General features: G+C 42.1%; 1 protein-coding gene across 2 annotated transcripts in view; it reads left to right on the top strand.

Moving 5' to 3' along the window:
- The window catches only part of PDZRN3 (PDZ domain containing ring finger 3), a 249,796-nt gene that overhangs the window by 196,552 nt on the left and 38,113 nt on the right, over positions 1-15,131 (top strand). Inside the window, exon 1 of one of the 2 annotated variants that reach the window (XM_054551886.2) lies at positions 1,558-1,915. The exons of the other annotated variant lie outside the window; for it this stretch is intronic. Within the exon in view, the coding sequence (XP_054407861.1) occupies positions 1,847-1,915 (69 nt within the window). The 5' untranslated portion in view covers positions 1,558-1,846. Of the gene's footprint in view, positions 1-1,557; positions 1,916-15,131 lie in introns of those variants that run through there. 2 annotated transcript variants of the gene reach the window in all.

Raw genomic sequence — 15,131 nt, forward strand, 5'->3', positions numbered from 1 at the left:
TTTTTATTAGAGCTGCTTTTGTTTTCTCAAATCATTGCAACAAAACTCTGCAAGGTAGCTAGCATCATACCTATTATTTAGAGATTAAGAGACCAAAGCGCCAATAACGTGCTCATGGGTCAATAGGGCCCTGCACAGCATCAAAACAAGTCAGCAATTACTGCAGCTGCCCCGCTCCATCTGTGGCTTCCTTTCCCTGGTGGCACGTTCCAGTTTACTGCTCCCCAGGCAATGACACCAGGTGAGGGCCTGGAAGGAAGGCTCCTCCCGCTCCAGCAAGTCAGGGCTGTTAGCTGGTGTGAGCCAAGTCACTGTGCCTCGTCTTCTGTGTCTGAGAAATGGGTCCAGAGGCATCTGCTGGCCATCAGCCCAAGTGGGATTTTATTGGGACTGGTTTATTCACGTCTCAGGTGTGTCTTGGCTTCCTGAGAAAGGGAGCATTATTCTTCAGGCCCCATGGCACGTCTCAGCAAGGGACGTGGGAGTCCTCCTCGGAGACAGTTAAACCTTTGTAAAATGAAACATTTGTAAAATGGTGAAGGCTCTGGAAGCAATTGTGAGAATTTTAAACATCGACCATTTTCGTTGAGAAAAAGGTACCTGTGCATTTTGTTCAGGCAATGGGGCAATCATTTATTTAAAAACAAAGTTTTTAGAAAAGCCGTCAGGCTTACTCAGCAGGACAGAGGCTGAAGGAGGAGAGAAGCAAGGCAGCAAGAACGAAAATTCCTAAATGTTGTCTGTTCTCACCTCCCAGGTATAATCTGGCAGCTCTCTGCTTTCTTCACACACAACTCGGGGCACAGCTTCAGAGGTCTAGGCAGGTATGGAACATCAGATACAGATCCGTAGTAATCAGTGACAATCAGCCCAGCCATATCATCTCTGAAATATCTGCAGCATCTATATGGCTGAGGGGGTGGCATGAAGCTGACTGCTTCTCCTCCTCCCAGTTAGTTGGGCAGCACTTCAACAAATAACTTTCTGCTTTTGGAATTGAAAATGCATTTGGGAATGATTATCTGCTTTCTCACCTGTAGGGCAGCCTCTCTCCTTATAACCCCTAGCTACTTTGCATACTCATGGATATATCCTGCAATTTAAATTTTTATATTTTATTCATATGTGGAGTATTTTCCCTGCAACTTTGTAAAGCACTAAATATTATATGAACATTATTCAAAACATGTCCTTTCCATAAAGTCCGTTTATATGCCATCATTATCTGCAGCATTAAATACATTTTATATCATCAGAAATTTTATGATATATTTAAAAATGAATCTGTACTTAGCCGAAACACATTAGGGATTATCCTAAGAGACCTTGCTAAAAATGCAGTCATGTTTATTTGTAACTGCCAGAAAATAGCTTGCAAAATTGTTAGTGTCTTTTATTATTCCCTACCACTGGAGCACTTGCTTGTTAATTAGAGAAATTTCAACTGTCATAGTTGGCAATTATAGCTTCTGTATCATTGTCTGTTATGAATAGTCAATGAGAGCTGATTAATATGCATGAGCAGCAGTATATATAGCGTGTGCATTGGACCACAATCCAGCTGCCAGAGTCACTCAGAGGAGGGAGTGGTGTGCATGTATGTCTGTGTGTATGTGTGTGTGAGAGTGCACGCGCGTGCATGCATGCATGCTGCGAGGGGAGGAAGGGAAGCGTGGAAGGGGGGAGAGAGTTGTCTAGCCTCTGAGAGCAGCGCCAATGTGAAGCGTTGCAGTCGCCTGACTCACCTGAGGCTCTCCAAGGATACCTTCAATGCCTGCACTGTAAGGGAGCTGCTTTTCCCGGGTGCTGGCAAGGACGGAAGCCTTCCTTTGACGTTTTTCTAAACATGGGATGCAGTTTGTGCAGCCTGCAGAAGCAAGAGGAGCAGTACAAATTACTCTATGAAGTTTGTCAGGTAACACCCTGCATTTTATTCCGTAGAAGTGCATAGGCACCCACCTGGCCAAGTGTAACTTCTAGGAAAGGTAGTGGGGATTTTTATGTGTGTTTTTGTGCAGATTTTGTGTTCTGAAAGAGGCAGCCTTTCTGACTTTTTTGTGTATTTTGTCTTAAGTCTGTTATAAAATTTTCCATCCAGTGGCACTTTGGTGCCTGCATTTGAAAATATAAATAGATGTTGATGGTCATAAAATGTGTTTCAAGCAGTCTTGTCACAAGGCTCCTTCACAACTGACCTCTCTCCGGAGTGTCGAACTCAAAGGGTCAAAGAGTGGTCATGCACCCTTTGAACAAGTTAGAGAAGATGTGGATGATGATTAATGCTTGCAAGGTTTTGTCTGTGTTTACAAATAGTTATAAGGCCCTCCTTTCAGTACAGCCCAAGCCCTCTGCTGACTTGGTTCTTTTAGCAATTCTTGTAGTGGGACATATGGTTCAAATTGGTACTTCTCACTTGCCATTTCTGTACCTCTGTCTGTGAAATTTTTAAGAACTTCAAAAGCAAGTGACTTGATCTTGGGTGCTGTCATTCACATCAGATGACTTGTGTCTTCTAAGTCATTGTGAGCAACTGAAAATTTCAGTTGAGATGAAATGGGATATTTACGATACAACCCAGATAATTTATCTTACATCTTTGTCACATGTTTTATTTTTAAATATTCAAGTCCTACTCTCAACTAGGAGGTTTTAATACTGCTGTTGGTAACCTACCTTGGCAGGTAAGGATTTTCTCCTAAAATCATTCTTCAAATTTGTGTTGGCAGTAATAAAAAAAAAAAAAATCATAATCCAGCTAAGGTTTTCTTTTTAGATAAGCACTTTAGAAGAAGGTTGTTATAGCAAGTGAGAAACAAAGGCTGGGTGTTTCTTGATTTATAACAATCAATGGCATATTAATATATTTTTTAAAGAGCCAGACTTTTTAAAAAAGAATTTGATTCTCCATCAATTGAGTGTCATTTTTTGCTTAGGCCACCAGGGGGTGATATGCTTAAAGAGACACAGTGAGACGTGGCAAAAGGTGGGTTGGCTGCCTCTCTGGACAAAACCTAAAGATAAAATGACCCTGGGTGAACAAAAAGTGTCTCTCTGTCTGTCTGCCTTCCCCACTGAGAGAGAAAGAGGGTCAAAACAAACCTTTTGAGGCTTGGTACTCTCCTTAGGCAAGGGGTACATATCTTACAAAAAACAAGCATCTTAAATAAGTCTTGGGAATAAATACATTTCTGACCTGTGACTTCACACTCAGGACTTCGCTGGACTCAAGTCCTTTTCAAAGCATTCGGGAGACATGTTGGAGATCTTGGGCAAAAGCGCTGTCACCACTGGTGATCTGGCCCCCATCCCTTGTGTGATCATGTGGTGAGTTGTAGTCCTCAGTTTGCCAAGTTATCCCACTCAGTGAGCTGGGGAGTTCTCAGTGAGTCCAGCACGCAGGCAGGAAACAAGTGGAACAGCAGACACTGCCATTCGGGCAAGGTGGTTGTGTTACAGACTTTTGCTGCTATATTTGAAATAGCTCAACATAGTAAGTCAAAAGGTAGTTTTTAAAATTTGCCTTTTAAAAATGTTTTGGTTTTTACCATCAATGCACAGAAAATATCATTCAGCAGTCACAGTTGTGGATGTATTAATTACATTGGCACCCTCCAAAAAGTAACTCTACTACATCTCTGGCAAATCTAAGTGAACCTGTCTTTTATTCTTCTGTATTATTTGTGCTCAGTCCCCCCAGCCCCACCCCCAAACACACACACACAACTGCCCCCAAAAGAGGGAGCCTGGATTCTGTTGTTTGTTTTTTGCTAGGTGAATTTATGTGGAAATATTTCTGGCTGAAGCGTTGCTCAGTAAATTGCTGATAAATGACTTCCATCTGGAATATACTTGGTCAGCAATTTAGGAAGCCATGCAGATTTATTTTCAAGAAACTCAAACTACTTTTCAGACCCATTACCCTTGTGCCAACTAAGTAAAATCCCCCCTGCTCCTATTCTTTGGGAGTCCTGAACCGTAGCATAAAGGAATTCACAAAACACTTGCAGGAATTAATAATTGCATTCTCGCTCTTATTATGCAAAGCCTTATTAGAGCAGAGAAATTAAGGTTTCCATAAATTACAGTTCCAGAAGGTCCGGTGCGTCTGGCTTCAGTAAGCCCTCGTAACAGCAGCACAAAGAGGATCAAATATTCCAGGGCTCAGACTTTATCCTTTCCTCATCCAGAGATAATTCAAAGAGATGCTCTTCATTAGGGCCATTGGCAAGCTGCCTACAGTTTCTTTTTGGGGGCTGCTGTGAGCTTAATGGTGCAGAACAATGGCTTTGCCTCTTGTTGCACACATACCTCATTGTACCTTTAATCACATTAGAAAAACAACACCACCACATAAAGTTGCCTGGTCATTAAAGGGCATTGCAAAGAGTGCAGACGCATCAGTGATTGGGGCCATGCATTAAAAGATGCACCAAGACATTTAGGGACACTCAAACACTTCTATGGGGAGGAAGCCTCCTGCCTATCTGGGGTTGTAAGGTCAGGACAGACAAGTATAGCAGTTCTTTATGCTTTTATGATAACTGTGGTGTCCAGGTGGTGGGGGTTGCAGGGCAGTGTGAAACATCAAGGCAGGGCCTCTGCCTACCAGAAATTTGAAATTTAACAGCTGCTTCATGATTTGGAAAACTTTAGCCTGTCTTGAGTACCTTTGAGTACTCAGAAGCACTATTAAGGTGAAAGGACAGGGAAGTAAGGAAGATGCTTTAAGGTTATCAAGGAGTACAGTCTCCTACTTGGATAAATTAATTGGCACAGGAGATCTCATGTTCTGGGAGTAATGGGATAGGGAGCCTCACAGCGCTTGGGCTGTGGCTGGAATCCAGCTAAGGGTGGTTACCAGGTGTTGGGGCCAGGGAGTGGGAGTTGGGGGTGTAAGGATGGGAAAGTCTGTGGCTATGTGGGTTTGATGCCAGTGACTCCAGCACAGGCTAAGCACCAGCCTTGTTTGTAGCCATGTACTGTCAGGTCAAGGGGACAGCCAGTCTGTGGATGCTTTGAGGAGGGCCTTCCAATGGAGGCCAGGAAGAGGGGAACAGAGTGGCACCCCAGCCAGTATCATTTATTCCCTCCACCTCTTCTAACATCGACCAGAGACTCTTTGTAAAATGGTGACCTTTGCTAATTTGATGAGGCAACAAGGAAATAATTCTGATTGGGAGTTAAGCTTCAAACTAGAAATTATGAGTAGCACATTGTCATAAAGTCTGCATGCACATTTTCAAGATAAGGAACACTTATCTATAGTCACAGGACTATTCATTACTGACAGCCACAGCATTATTTATTGTGCACTTACTATGTGCCGGCACAATGCTAAGTGTCAACTGTGCATTTTCCCATCAGATCTGCACACAAGCATGAAGAGATAGGTGATACTGTCATTCCTATTTCAAAGAGAAGAAACTGATATACAAAGGAATTATAGTGGGACTGGGAGTCAGATCTGCACTATAATTCCCACGTCTGTGAATTCTTTTCTTGTATAAATCATTTTCCAGCAGTGTCAATGAATGAATCATGATCAACTTTATAGGGAACTTGCAGATCAGTTTCCAAAAATCATGCTTGCCTTTGTGGGGCTAACATAAAGACCTTGCAGTCTCAGACAGGCCCAGGTGCTACGTGGTACCTCCTGAGAAAGGTTCCTACAGTGTTGCTGGTCCTTCGTACCTGGAAAGGGTGGTGTGCAGAGAAAAATGAGCTCCAGAGTAACACAAAGTTCCCGTTGGCTTATCAGGCAGCTTGAAGAATGGATGATTTGAGAATGCTCATGTCCTTTTGCCACTCAGTAATAACAGGAAACATCACATAAGATTAATTTGTGCCTCCTATGCCACTTGAAGTTGTTAGCTTTGAGAAGCAAAAACTTTACCACTAATTGTGACTTGCCAGAAAACTATAGATCTGATACAGATTTGTGACCCTTTATACATCAATCTCGTAGCCAGTTGGATAGAAAAACACAGATTTCCAAAGTAAATACTAATCAGAATCAAGTTTATGGAGATTTCCAAAGTTTATCAAGATTTCCAAATCAAGTTTATCAAGATTTCCAAAGTAAATACTAATCAGAATCAAGTTTATGGAGAAGTCTGGAAACTTGACTTTGAACAATCCTGCTTGCATATTTAATTAGCTAGATGCAGTACTCAGATGAGTTTACTGCTGTGGAGCAAAGCGACTCTGCATCAGCTGAGAGTCAGATGGGTCACGGTTCGATTAAGTATGGACCCAATTAATGACGGTTAATTGGATGAACATAAACTTGACCTCCACACGGCAGTTTTGAACCTGGCAAAATTTTCCTGCAAGTAGGAGTGTGTTTGCTTAAACAGCCTATTAATTCTAAAAGCCTTGGTTTAGAAGCAGCTTTACATTCTGAATTCATTTAGGTGAAGTAGGTGTGGAAAAAGAAAGCTCATCTTGGCCGGGCATGGAGGCTCACGCCCTATAATCCCAGCACTTTAGGAGGCTGAGGTGGGAGGATTGCTTGAGCCCAGGAGTTCAGGAATGGCCAGGGCAACTTGCTGAGATCCCATGGCTACAAAAGAAAAAAAGAAAAAAATTTAACTCAGCCAGGCATGATGGTGCATGCCTGTACTCCCAGCTACTCAGGAGGCTGAGGTGAGAGGATCACTTGAGCTTAGGAGTTGAAGGCTGTAGTGACCTATGCTGGTGCCACTGCATTCCAGCCTGGGTGACAGTGACAGAGCAAGACCCCTTCTCTGGGGGAAAAAAAAAAACAAGCCCATCTTCTCCTCCTCCCATCTTGACAAACAGGGCCCTTTATTGAATATGGGGCCAGCATATGGCTGAGAAAGTCACATTTTAATACATGGCCATTATTTGTCACTAACTGTTGTTTTCTTGTCAATTAACAATGGATTATAAACCACTTTTATGTTGATTCTGAAAAGAAACGACCTAGGGTGGGACCAGAGATTACCTCTCTTTTTTCTCTTGGTCTCCTCTTAAGACACAAAGCTTTAGAGGACCATAAAGGAGTTTTCCTTCCTTTCCCTTAGGACTAGGGCTTGATACCCACCATCCTAGCTTAGGTGTCCTTCTGAAGTGTTCCCAAGGTGCCCTGCACTTCCTTCCACCTTGTTTCCATATATATGTTAATTTGACCTCCCATGTTACACTGTAAACTAGGAAGTCTCATCACCACTGTTACTCTCAGCACATGGTTGGTTGAATAAGTTGGATTTTGTAGTGTTTGTTAGGAAGAGTGAGGAGCAAGAAAAGAAGAATACAAATTAGGAATTTAGAAAGAGAACTAGGTGTTGAATGAAACGACCATGGTTTGGACCAAGGAGGTGAGGATGTAGAACAGAGGGGACACAAGACATTCATTTTTCATTCATTCAGCCAACACGTTCACCCAACCCACCAAGTGCTGAGAACCGAGGTGCTCACCCACTTGCTCGCTGGCTCCCAATGCCCTTGGAATTCAGTGAATTAACTGTGGCTTACAGAGCCCTGTGAGATCCAGCCTCTTCTGACCTCTCCCATAAACCTCCTCCCCTGCTCATCTGCCCTGGTCCTGCAGGCCTCCTTTCAAGACCCAGAACCCACCTTATTCCTTCCTGCTCAAGACTTTGCAACTGGCTGTTCCTCTCTGCCTGCAAGTTAGTTCACCAGTTCATCCTTGAGCTCAGCTTAAATGTCCCTCTCCCTGGAGGCCTTACCTGACCTAAGAAAATCCCCCCACCCACTCTAACCTCTCTGTGCACTGTTGTTGTTCCACTCCTGCACTTTGTTGACTTGCTTATCACCTGTTTTCAGCCCCAACCTCCTGGACAAATGTCAGCCCCATGAAGGTAGGGACTTTGCATCGTTCTCTGTGAAACCCCAGGTCCTGGCACATGACTAGTAACTGTTGAGGATGTGTTTACCAAATTAACTTCTGAGTGAGAAATGTATCAAGTGGATCCCACTTTGGTTTGGGAAGGGTTTTACCCTGACAAATGAGTCCATATCCCTGGTCTCTAATGGTTTCCACAGATAACAGCTGCATGTTGCCATGAGGCAGGTGGTACGGGGTCACAAGGGAGAAGACAGCCCCTCTCTCTGTGTTCCTGTCACCTACCTGCCATGGCACGCAGAAGGAAACATATGGAACAGTGAAAAAATCCAGCTTTAATAAATGAGTTCTCTTGTGTTCATTAATAATGCAGGAAGAGGTCATGGTTACATGTGGGCGGCGGGGGGGTGGTGGGTAATGCCCAAAAGAATACCGTCAACAGTTCGGTGTGAAGGCACAGCAGAGCCACACTAACCCTCCTGCATTCTCCGACCAGTGTGGAATTAAGCAGGGAACAGCCTTCACTCTCTAAAGCGCACAAAGCCAGTTTCTAGCAGTGCCACCATCATTTATGTGACAGGCGTCATAACGTTGGTAAAATGTAGTCGAGCTGTGCTGCGGAACAGCTGGTGCTGCCCTGAGAAGTGTCAGGAATGAATGTGTCCTGCCTAGAGTGACCTGTTTGCCTACTTGTTCATCAAGGGCGTTTTGAGTTGTGTGTTCATTGGTGAACTTCAGGGAAAGGATCCCTTTTCCATCTACTAATTGCCTGCCTCATGGGATAATTTTTTTTTCCAAATACATTTTATGATATTCATCAGCTTGTGATAAAGAATATGCCAAAATTGTGCGGAAGTGAAAGAATATTATTGGCACTAATGTTCAGTTGTGTTGCATGCTGATCTTGATTTGAGTGGCAGTAGGAAGCAAGGACAGCTTTTGACTGTGGAAGAGTCTCTGGAAGTTTCTTTTAAGTCATTAGTTCTCAGAGTAGGGTCCTGGCCCAGCAGCAGCATCATCACCTGGGAACATGTTTGTTAGAAATGCACTTTCTCAGGCCCCACCCCAGAGCTGTTGAATCAGAGACTCTGGGGTGGGGCCCAGCAATTTGTTTCACAAGGGCTCCAGGTGGGTTTGGTGCAAGTTCACATTTGGGAGCCTCTGTTCTATATTAAATCAAAAATGCTGGAAGAGGGAGGACTGCTAGGTGACCTAAGCCTTCTGACAGATTTTCTTGAGTCTTTGTCGGATGAGGAGGCAGCAAAGAAGTCACATCTCAGACACTTAGATGTGGATCAAAAATTTAGCCATCTGTTGGTTAATACCAAAAATAAATTGTTTTGTTTGAGAACCTTTTTCAAGCAAATAGTTCTGTATTATCTAGTTTACAAGTAGAAAATTGAAGGTTATTGAAGTTTTGTCTGTAAAGGAGAGAGAATATATAAAATTTTCAGATATATCTGATATTCATCAGCTTGTGATAAAGAATAAGCTGAAATAGTGCAGAAGTGAAAGAATATTATTGGCACCAGTATTCAGTTTTTGTTGCACACTGGTCTTGATTTCAGTGGCAGTAGGAAATAAGGACAGCGTTTCTGACTGTGGAAGAGTCTCTGGAAGTTGCTGTATATACATTATAAATATTATGTATACATTATATACATAATGTATACATATGCATGTGTGTATATATATCTCTCACCATATTCTTTCTCTGAATCACTCCAGGCTCCAGCATTATCCTATATCCTCCTAAACAAGACACCCCCTACTCCTACAAATACTCCCTTCCCAGTAGTAAATAAGAAGGTAACCTGATTAATTTCCAATAATGTGAATGATGATGGGTAGAATTCTCCTGCCAGAAGAGAATGGATTTTTAAGAAGGACCTTATTACCCAAATGAATCCGAATTGGCAGAATTCTTGTGGAAATAAGTTTGAGCAGGGGCCTCTTTCTGATGAGAGCTATATAGCTATCACCATAATGACAGGTCATGATTTATAGACACCACTTCTGGGGGGCTTTCAGGTTACAGTCTGTCAATTAAACAACATCATTGGTCAGTCTTTAGTGTACATTTCTAGAAGTAGATTTTTTTGTATCTGAGGATGACCATTTTTAAAAGTCTTAATAAAGATTGCCCCCGAATGAGTCTGTCTGCGTAATACCCACCAGTGTATAAGTATCTGCCTTACCTCGCTCTTCACCCCAGTACTCACTGAGTGAGAAGGGGATTCTCTTTTTTTTTCTTTTCTTATTTGCCTCTTTGATATTCAGCTTGTCAAGGTGACAGACTGGTAAAGGATGGAATCCTGTTTTTAACTCGCAGGCTTATATCAGTCTCAAGGTAGAAAAATTCCGCTAGGGCAGTGGTTCTCAAACTTGAACTGGCATCAGAATCACCAGGAGGGTTTGTTTAAACACTGTGCACCACACTTTACCCCTAGACTTTAGATGCTTCTGGCCTGGGGATCACCCTTTGAAATCTACTGCTCTAGGAGAATCATTATTATATAAGACTTATGATGGCTGGGCGCGGTGGGTCACTCCTGTAATCCCAGCACTTTGGGAGGCCGAGGCGGGTGGATCACTAGGTCAGGAGATCAAGACCATCCTGGATAAATGGTGAAACCCCGTCTCTACTAAAAATACAAAAAAAAAAAAATTAGCCAGGCGTGGTAGCAAGCACCTGTGGTCCCAGCTACTCAGGAGGCTGAGGCAAGAGAATGGCGTGAACCTGGGAGGTGGAGCTTGCAGTGAGCCGAGATTGTACCACTGCACTCCAGCCTGGACAACAGAGCAAGACTCCATCTCAAAAAAAAAAAAAATACTGATGGATGAGTGGATGAGTGAAAGGATGGGAGAAGAGAGGGCATTTATGTGCCTCTTCAGTTCTACTAGTGTCAAATTGCTTTCCATCATTATGGTAGAGAAGTTCGTGTTGCTTCACATCCCTGCCAACACTTGGTATTTTCTGACTTCTTAGTTTTCCAATATAGTGAATATGAAGCGGTATCTCACTGTGGCTTAAATTTGCTTCACCCTGATTATGAAGTTAAGTATAGATTTATGTATATTGGCCATTTTTTAGTTTCTTCCTTGTGTGTAAAGTGCCTGCTCCAACTTTTTGCCTATTTCTCTGTTGGATTTTTCCTCTTCTTCCCTGGTTGTAGGATTTTGAAAAACATAGTCTGGATACCAACCCCTCAGATGTTAAGTGTTGCAAACATCTCCCAGTTTGTATCTTGTCTTTGCATATTTTTTTTTTTTTTTTTTTTTTTGAGATGGAGTCTCACTCTGTCTCCCAGGCTGGAGTGCAGTGGCGCGATCTCGGCTCACTGCAAGCTCTGGCCTCCCGGGTTCACGCCATTCTCCTGCCTCAGCCTTCTGAGTAGCTGGGACTACAGGCGCCCGCCACTGCGCTCAGCTATTTTTTTTTTTTTTTAATTTGGTAGAGACGGGGTTTCACCATGTTAGCCAGGATGGTCTCGATCTCCTGACCTTGTGATCCACCCGCCTCAGCCTCCCAAAGTGCTGGGATTACAGGCGTGAGCCACCACTCCCGGCCTGCATATTCTTTATGATGTTTTCTAATGAACCAAGTCTCTTAATTTCATAAAGTCAAATATATCCCTTTTCTTTTGGTTTGTGCTTGTTGAATCTTCGCTAGGAAATGTGTTTTCTCTCTCTCAGTCATAAAGATATTTACTTATATTTTCCTCCTAAAGTTTTATATAAATTTTGTCTATCACAGTTACTTTTTTATATATGGTAAGATGTTAGAGTCCAACTTCATTTTATATAAATACAGATTTTCTGGTATATCTTATAGACAAGCCCATTTCTTCCTCATCACGGGGAAATGCCAGTTTCCCTCTGTGGTTGGTAGGTTTACAGGCATTCATTGTAACATTCTTTGTAATTCCATACATATATCTTAGAAATTTTAAAACTTATTCGACATTTAAGAAAATATTAAGAGGAGACCCAAGAGTAAATATCTTTTATGAAAAGCCTCCACTACCCCAAATTCTGAAGGAAAGTAAATCAGAAATAGTAATAAGGGGAAGACGGAGTTGGCTGGCTGTAAACATCTTTACAAAAAGTACAAAAAGCCGCTTTTAAAAATGTATATATAAAGCATTCTTCATCTGTAAAAAGATTTTCTCAAACTGTAACATTTGTTATAAAAGAAGAGAAGACACATCTGTAAGACTACAGTTAGAACTAATGTTTTTATAAACACATTTCTTAAGTTTACATGTTTCTAGCTAAAGAAATCTTAAGCAAAAAGTTTATCTTTTTTTGTGAACAAACAACACGTGAACCAAATACGGCAAACAAATGCTTACTATTCACAGCACTAAACCAGTGAAAACAGAGGTAATTTGTCAGACATCTGGGAGAATAACAGTTTTCTCCCAGTACGTTAAGCAGTTTACCATAACACAGACACATTCCTGTTTTGCCACACATGACAATTATTCCCCTCCCTTGCCCAAAAGTGTCAGCGGTTGTGGCACATAACATTAGAAGTGACATGCATTTTAATAAAGTAAAACTCTAAAGAATATGAACCAATTTTCCTTTATCAAGCAGCTGTTTTCTATTTTGGGAGTCTCAAAACAGAGAAATTACTATCCTTCATAACAATATTTCAGTTAGCAGTGGGAGATGAAAAGCAGCAGCTATTTCCCCTCAGAATCACAATGGTATTTTATATTCAAGATTAAGTTCCTTTTAGTTAGTTAGGGGATGACTGGCAGGAATAACTTGTAATGTACATACTGTACATTTTATATACTAGTTACTATATGTTGCAGCTAACTGCATCCATTGATGTGTTCCTATTTGGACTAATTCCTTAATAAGACATACCTCTGTTTCCTTCACTTGGTATTTTCTCCTTTTTATTTCTCTCTCTGGCAACTTTGTAAATCTAAGATTTATAGCATTGGACTGAGTATCTGGAAACTTCCCAGTATTTAAAGTTTGAGTTGTTTAGCATGTCTGTCTAATCTCTCCCTCCCCAGTTAAATTAACTTGAACTTTTTGTTCCAAGTTGCGCCATGGATTGGAACAGAGAAGTAGTGGCTGTTCCCCAAAGAGGGAAGGGAGGGAGTCAACCACTACCGAGAAATTGACCAAAAGGGTCCGTGCATCCTTTTTCTCAAAGTTGTCCATGAAGTCTCAGAACCAACTCTACTCCATATCCAACCATGGTTAAGAAAGCCAGGGGAGGGAGGACACAGTTCCAGTGTTGTATTATTTATCCTTGAATTAACAAGTGACAACCAAATTAATATTTCAGTGATTTTTTTTCCTGTCCTCATAAGAACAAAGATAAATAGCTTTTGAGTGTTACTTATCCTACACAGGCTTTAAATGCATGAGTTATATACAAAAGCTCATGTGTTTCTCACACAGCCCCTTAAAAGTATAGATACTGTTATTATTTCCATTTCACAGATGAGACAGCTGAGGGTTAAAGTAGTTGACAAAGCAGCCTGGAGTCACACAGCTGGTAAGTTGCAGAGACAAGATCATAACACAGGACTGTCTGACTCCAGTGACTTTGGGCAGGCTCCCTCACTCATCCCATCACTCATTCCATTAAAAGACATTAGTGGGCATCTCCCTCTAGTGTTCCTGGAGGAATGTTCCAATGTAGTGCAATGGAAAGGAAAGTCCCTGCCCTCAAGGGGCTTACATTCTAGAGAGAGATGGGGTCAGAAGTTAAATACTACACTGCTGAGAATATAATTACAATGTGGGGTAAAGGCTCTAAAGGAATGTGGTTCTACTGCAGAAACATCATATAAAGACCCAAACAAGAAACTCTGCCCAGTTTTCTCTTCTGTAAAATGGAGGTACTTGGCCAGACACAGTGGCTCACGCCTGTAATCCCAGCACTTTGGGAGGCCGAGGTGGGCAGATCACGAGGTCAGGGTATCGAGACCATCCTAGCCAACATGGTGAAACCCCGTTTCTATTAAAAATACAAAAAAAGAGCTGGGCATGGTGGCACACACCTGTAGTCCCAGCTACTTGGGAGGCTGAGGCAGGAGAATTGCCTGAACCTGGGAGGCGAAGGTTGCAGTGAGCCGAGATCATGCCACTGCACTCCAGCCTGGTGACAGAGCAAGACTCTGTCTCAAAAAAAAAAAAAAAAAAAAAAAAAAATTGAAGTAGTTTTGTAGCTTTAGCAGTTAAATTGAGGTATCGAGGTGATATCTTGCGCATGTGGAATTTCATCCTGTTTTGTTAAAGCAGGAGAAGGATTCCATTTGCAAGTTACCACAGTCTAGAACCACTGGATTGTCTTAAAGGCAGCATTTACTGAGTGCCTACTATGTTCTCTGGGTCATATGCTGTGCAGAGGGAGAGGTTAAAATAGCCACTTGCTCACAGTGTTCATGTCCTACTTCAGAGGACCTCCCTCTCCCTCAGAGCCTCAGTTGTAAAAGGGGAAGACTTGGGTTCTTTTTATGGCTCTGCCATTGAGTGACCCTAGAACAGTCTCTGGGCCTCTCTGAACCTTAGACTTTTCTTCTGAAGCTCAGGAATATGAGCTGTTTCTCCTAGGGTGTTAAGAGTGTCCAGGTGAGCTTTAATGTGTGTGTGAGTGTATCTGGAACCTGTATGGCATGGTGTAGGCTCTGTATGTGGGCATATAGTCAGCACTTCATATCTATGGGTTCTTCATCTGTGGATTCAACCAACTGAGGATCAAAAATATTTGGAAAAAATAATTCCACAAAGTTCCAAACAGCAAAACTTGAATTTGCCACATGCCAGTACTATGTTTAATTCCCATGATGTAGGCATTGTATTAGGTATTATAAATAATGTAGAGATGATGTAAAGTATATGGGAGGATGTAGTTGGTATGCCAAGCCTACAATAGCAATTAGGACAAGTATATGGCCATGTGATTTAAACTATATGGGAGGATGCAAATACTCTGTGTGCCATTTTATATCAGGAACTTGAGAATTCATGGATTTGGGAGGATACTGGAGCCCATATCTCATGGATATGGGCAGATGACTCTATTGTCTAATAAGCCAATCTAGGGGTTGAAGGAAAAAGCCAGCATTTCTAGAGAAGGTGGGGGCAGCCAGGCTTCCAAAATTGGGTCAAAGAGGGTCATCGTTATGGGTTGAAAGTCTCTTGGGGGACAGTTAAAATGATGGGAATAGATCCAGAAAGGTCAACTTCTGTGGACATCTTCGGAGATCATTGGCGCTACATCATTTTCTTTAAAGGAACAGCGGAGAATAAGGCTTTCAACAGAAGT

The sequence above is a fragment of the Pongo abelii genome, chromosome 2 (genome assembly GCF_028885655.2).
Source record: "Pongo abelii isolate AG06213 chromosome 2, NHGRI_mPonAbe1-v2.0_pri, whole genome shotgun sequence".
Taxonomy (NCBI): domain Eukaryota; kingdom Metazoa; phylum Chordata; class Mammalia; order Primates; family Hominidae; genus Pongo; species Pongo abelii.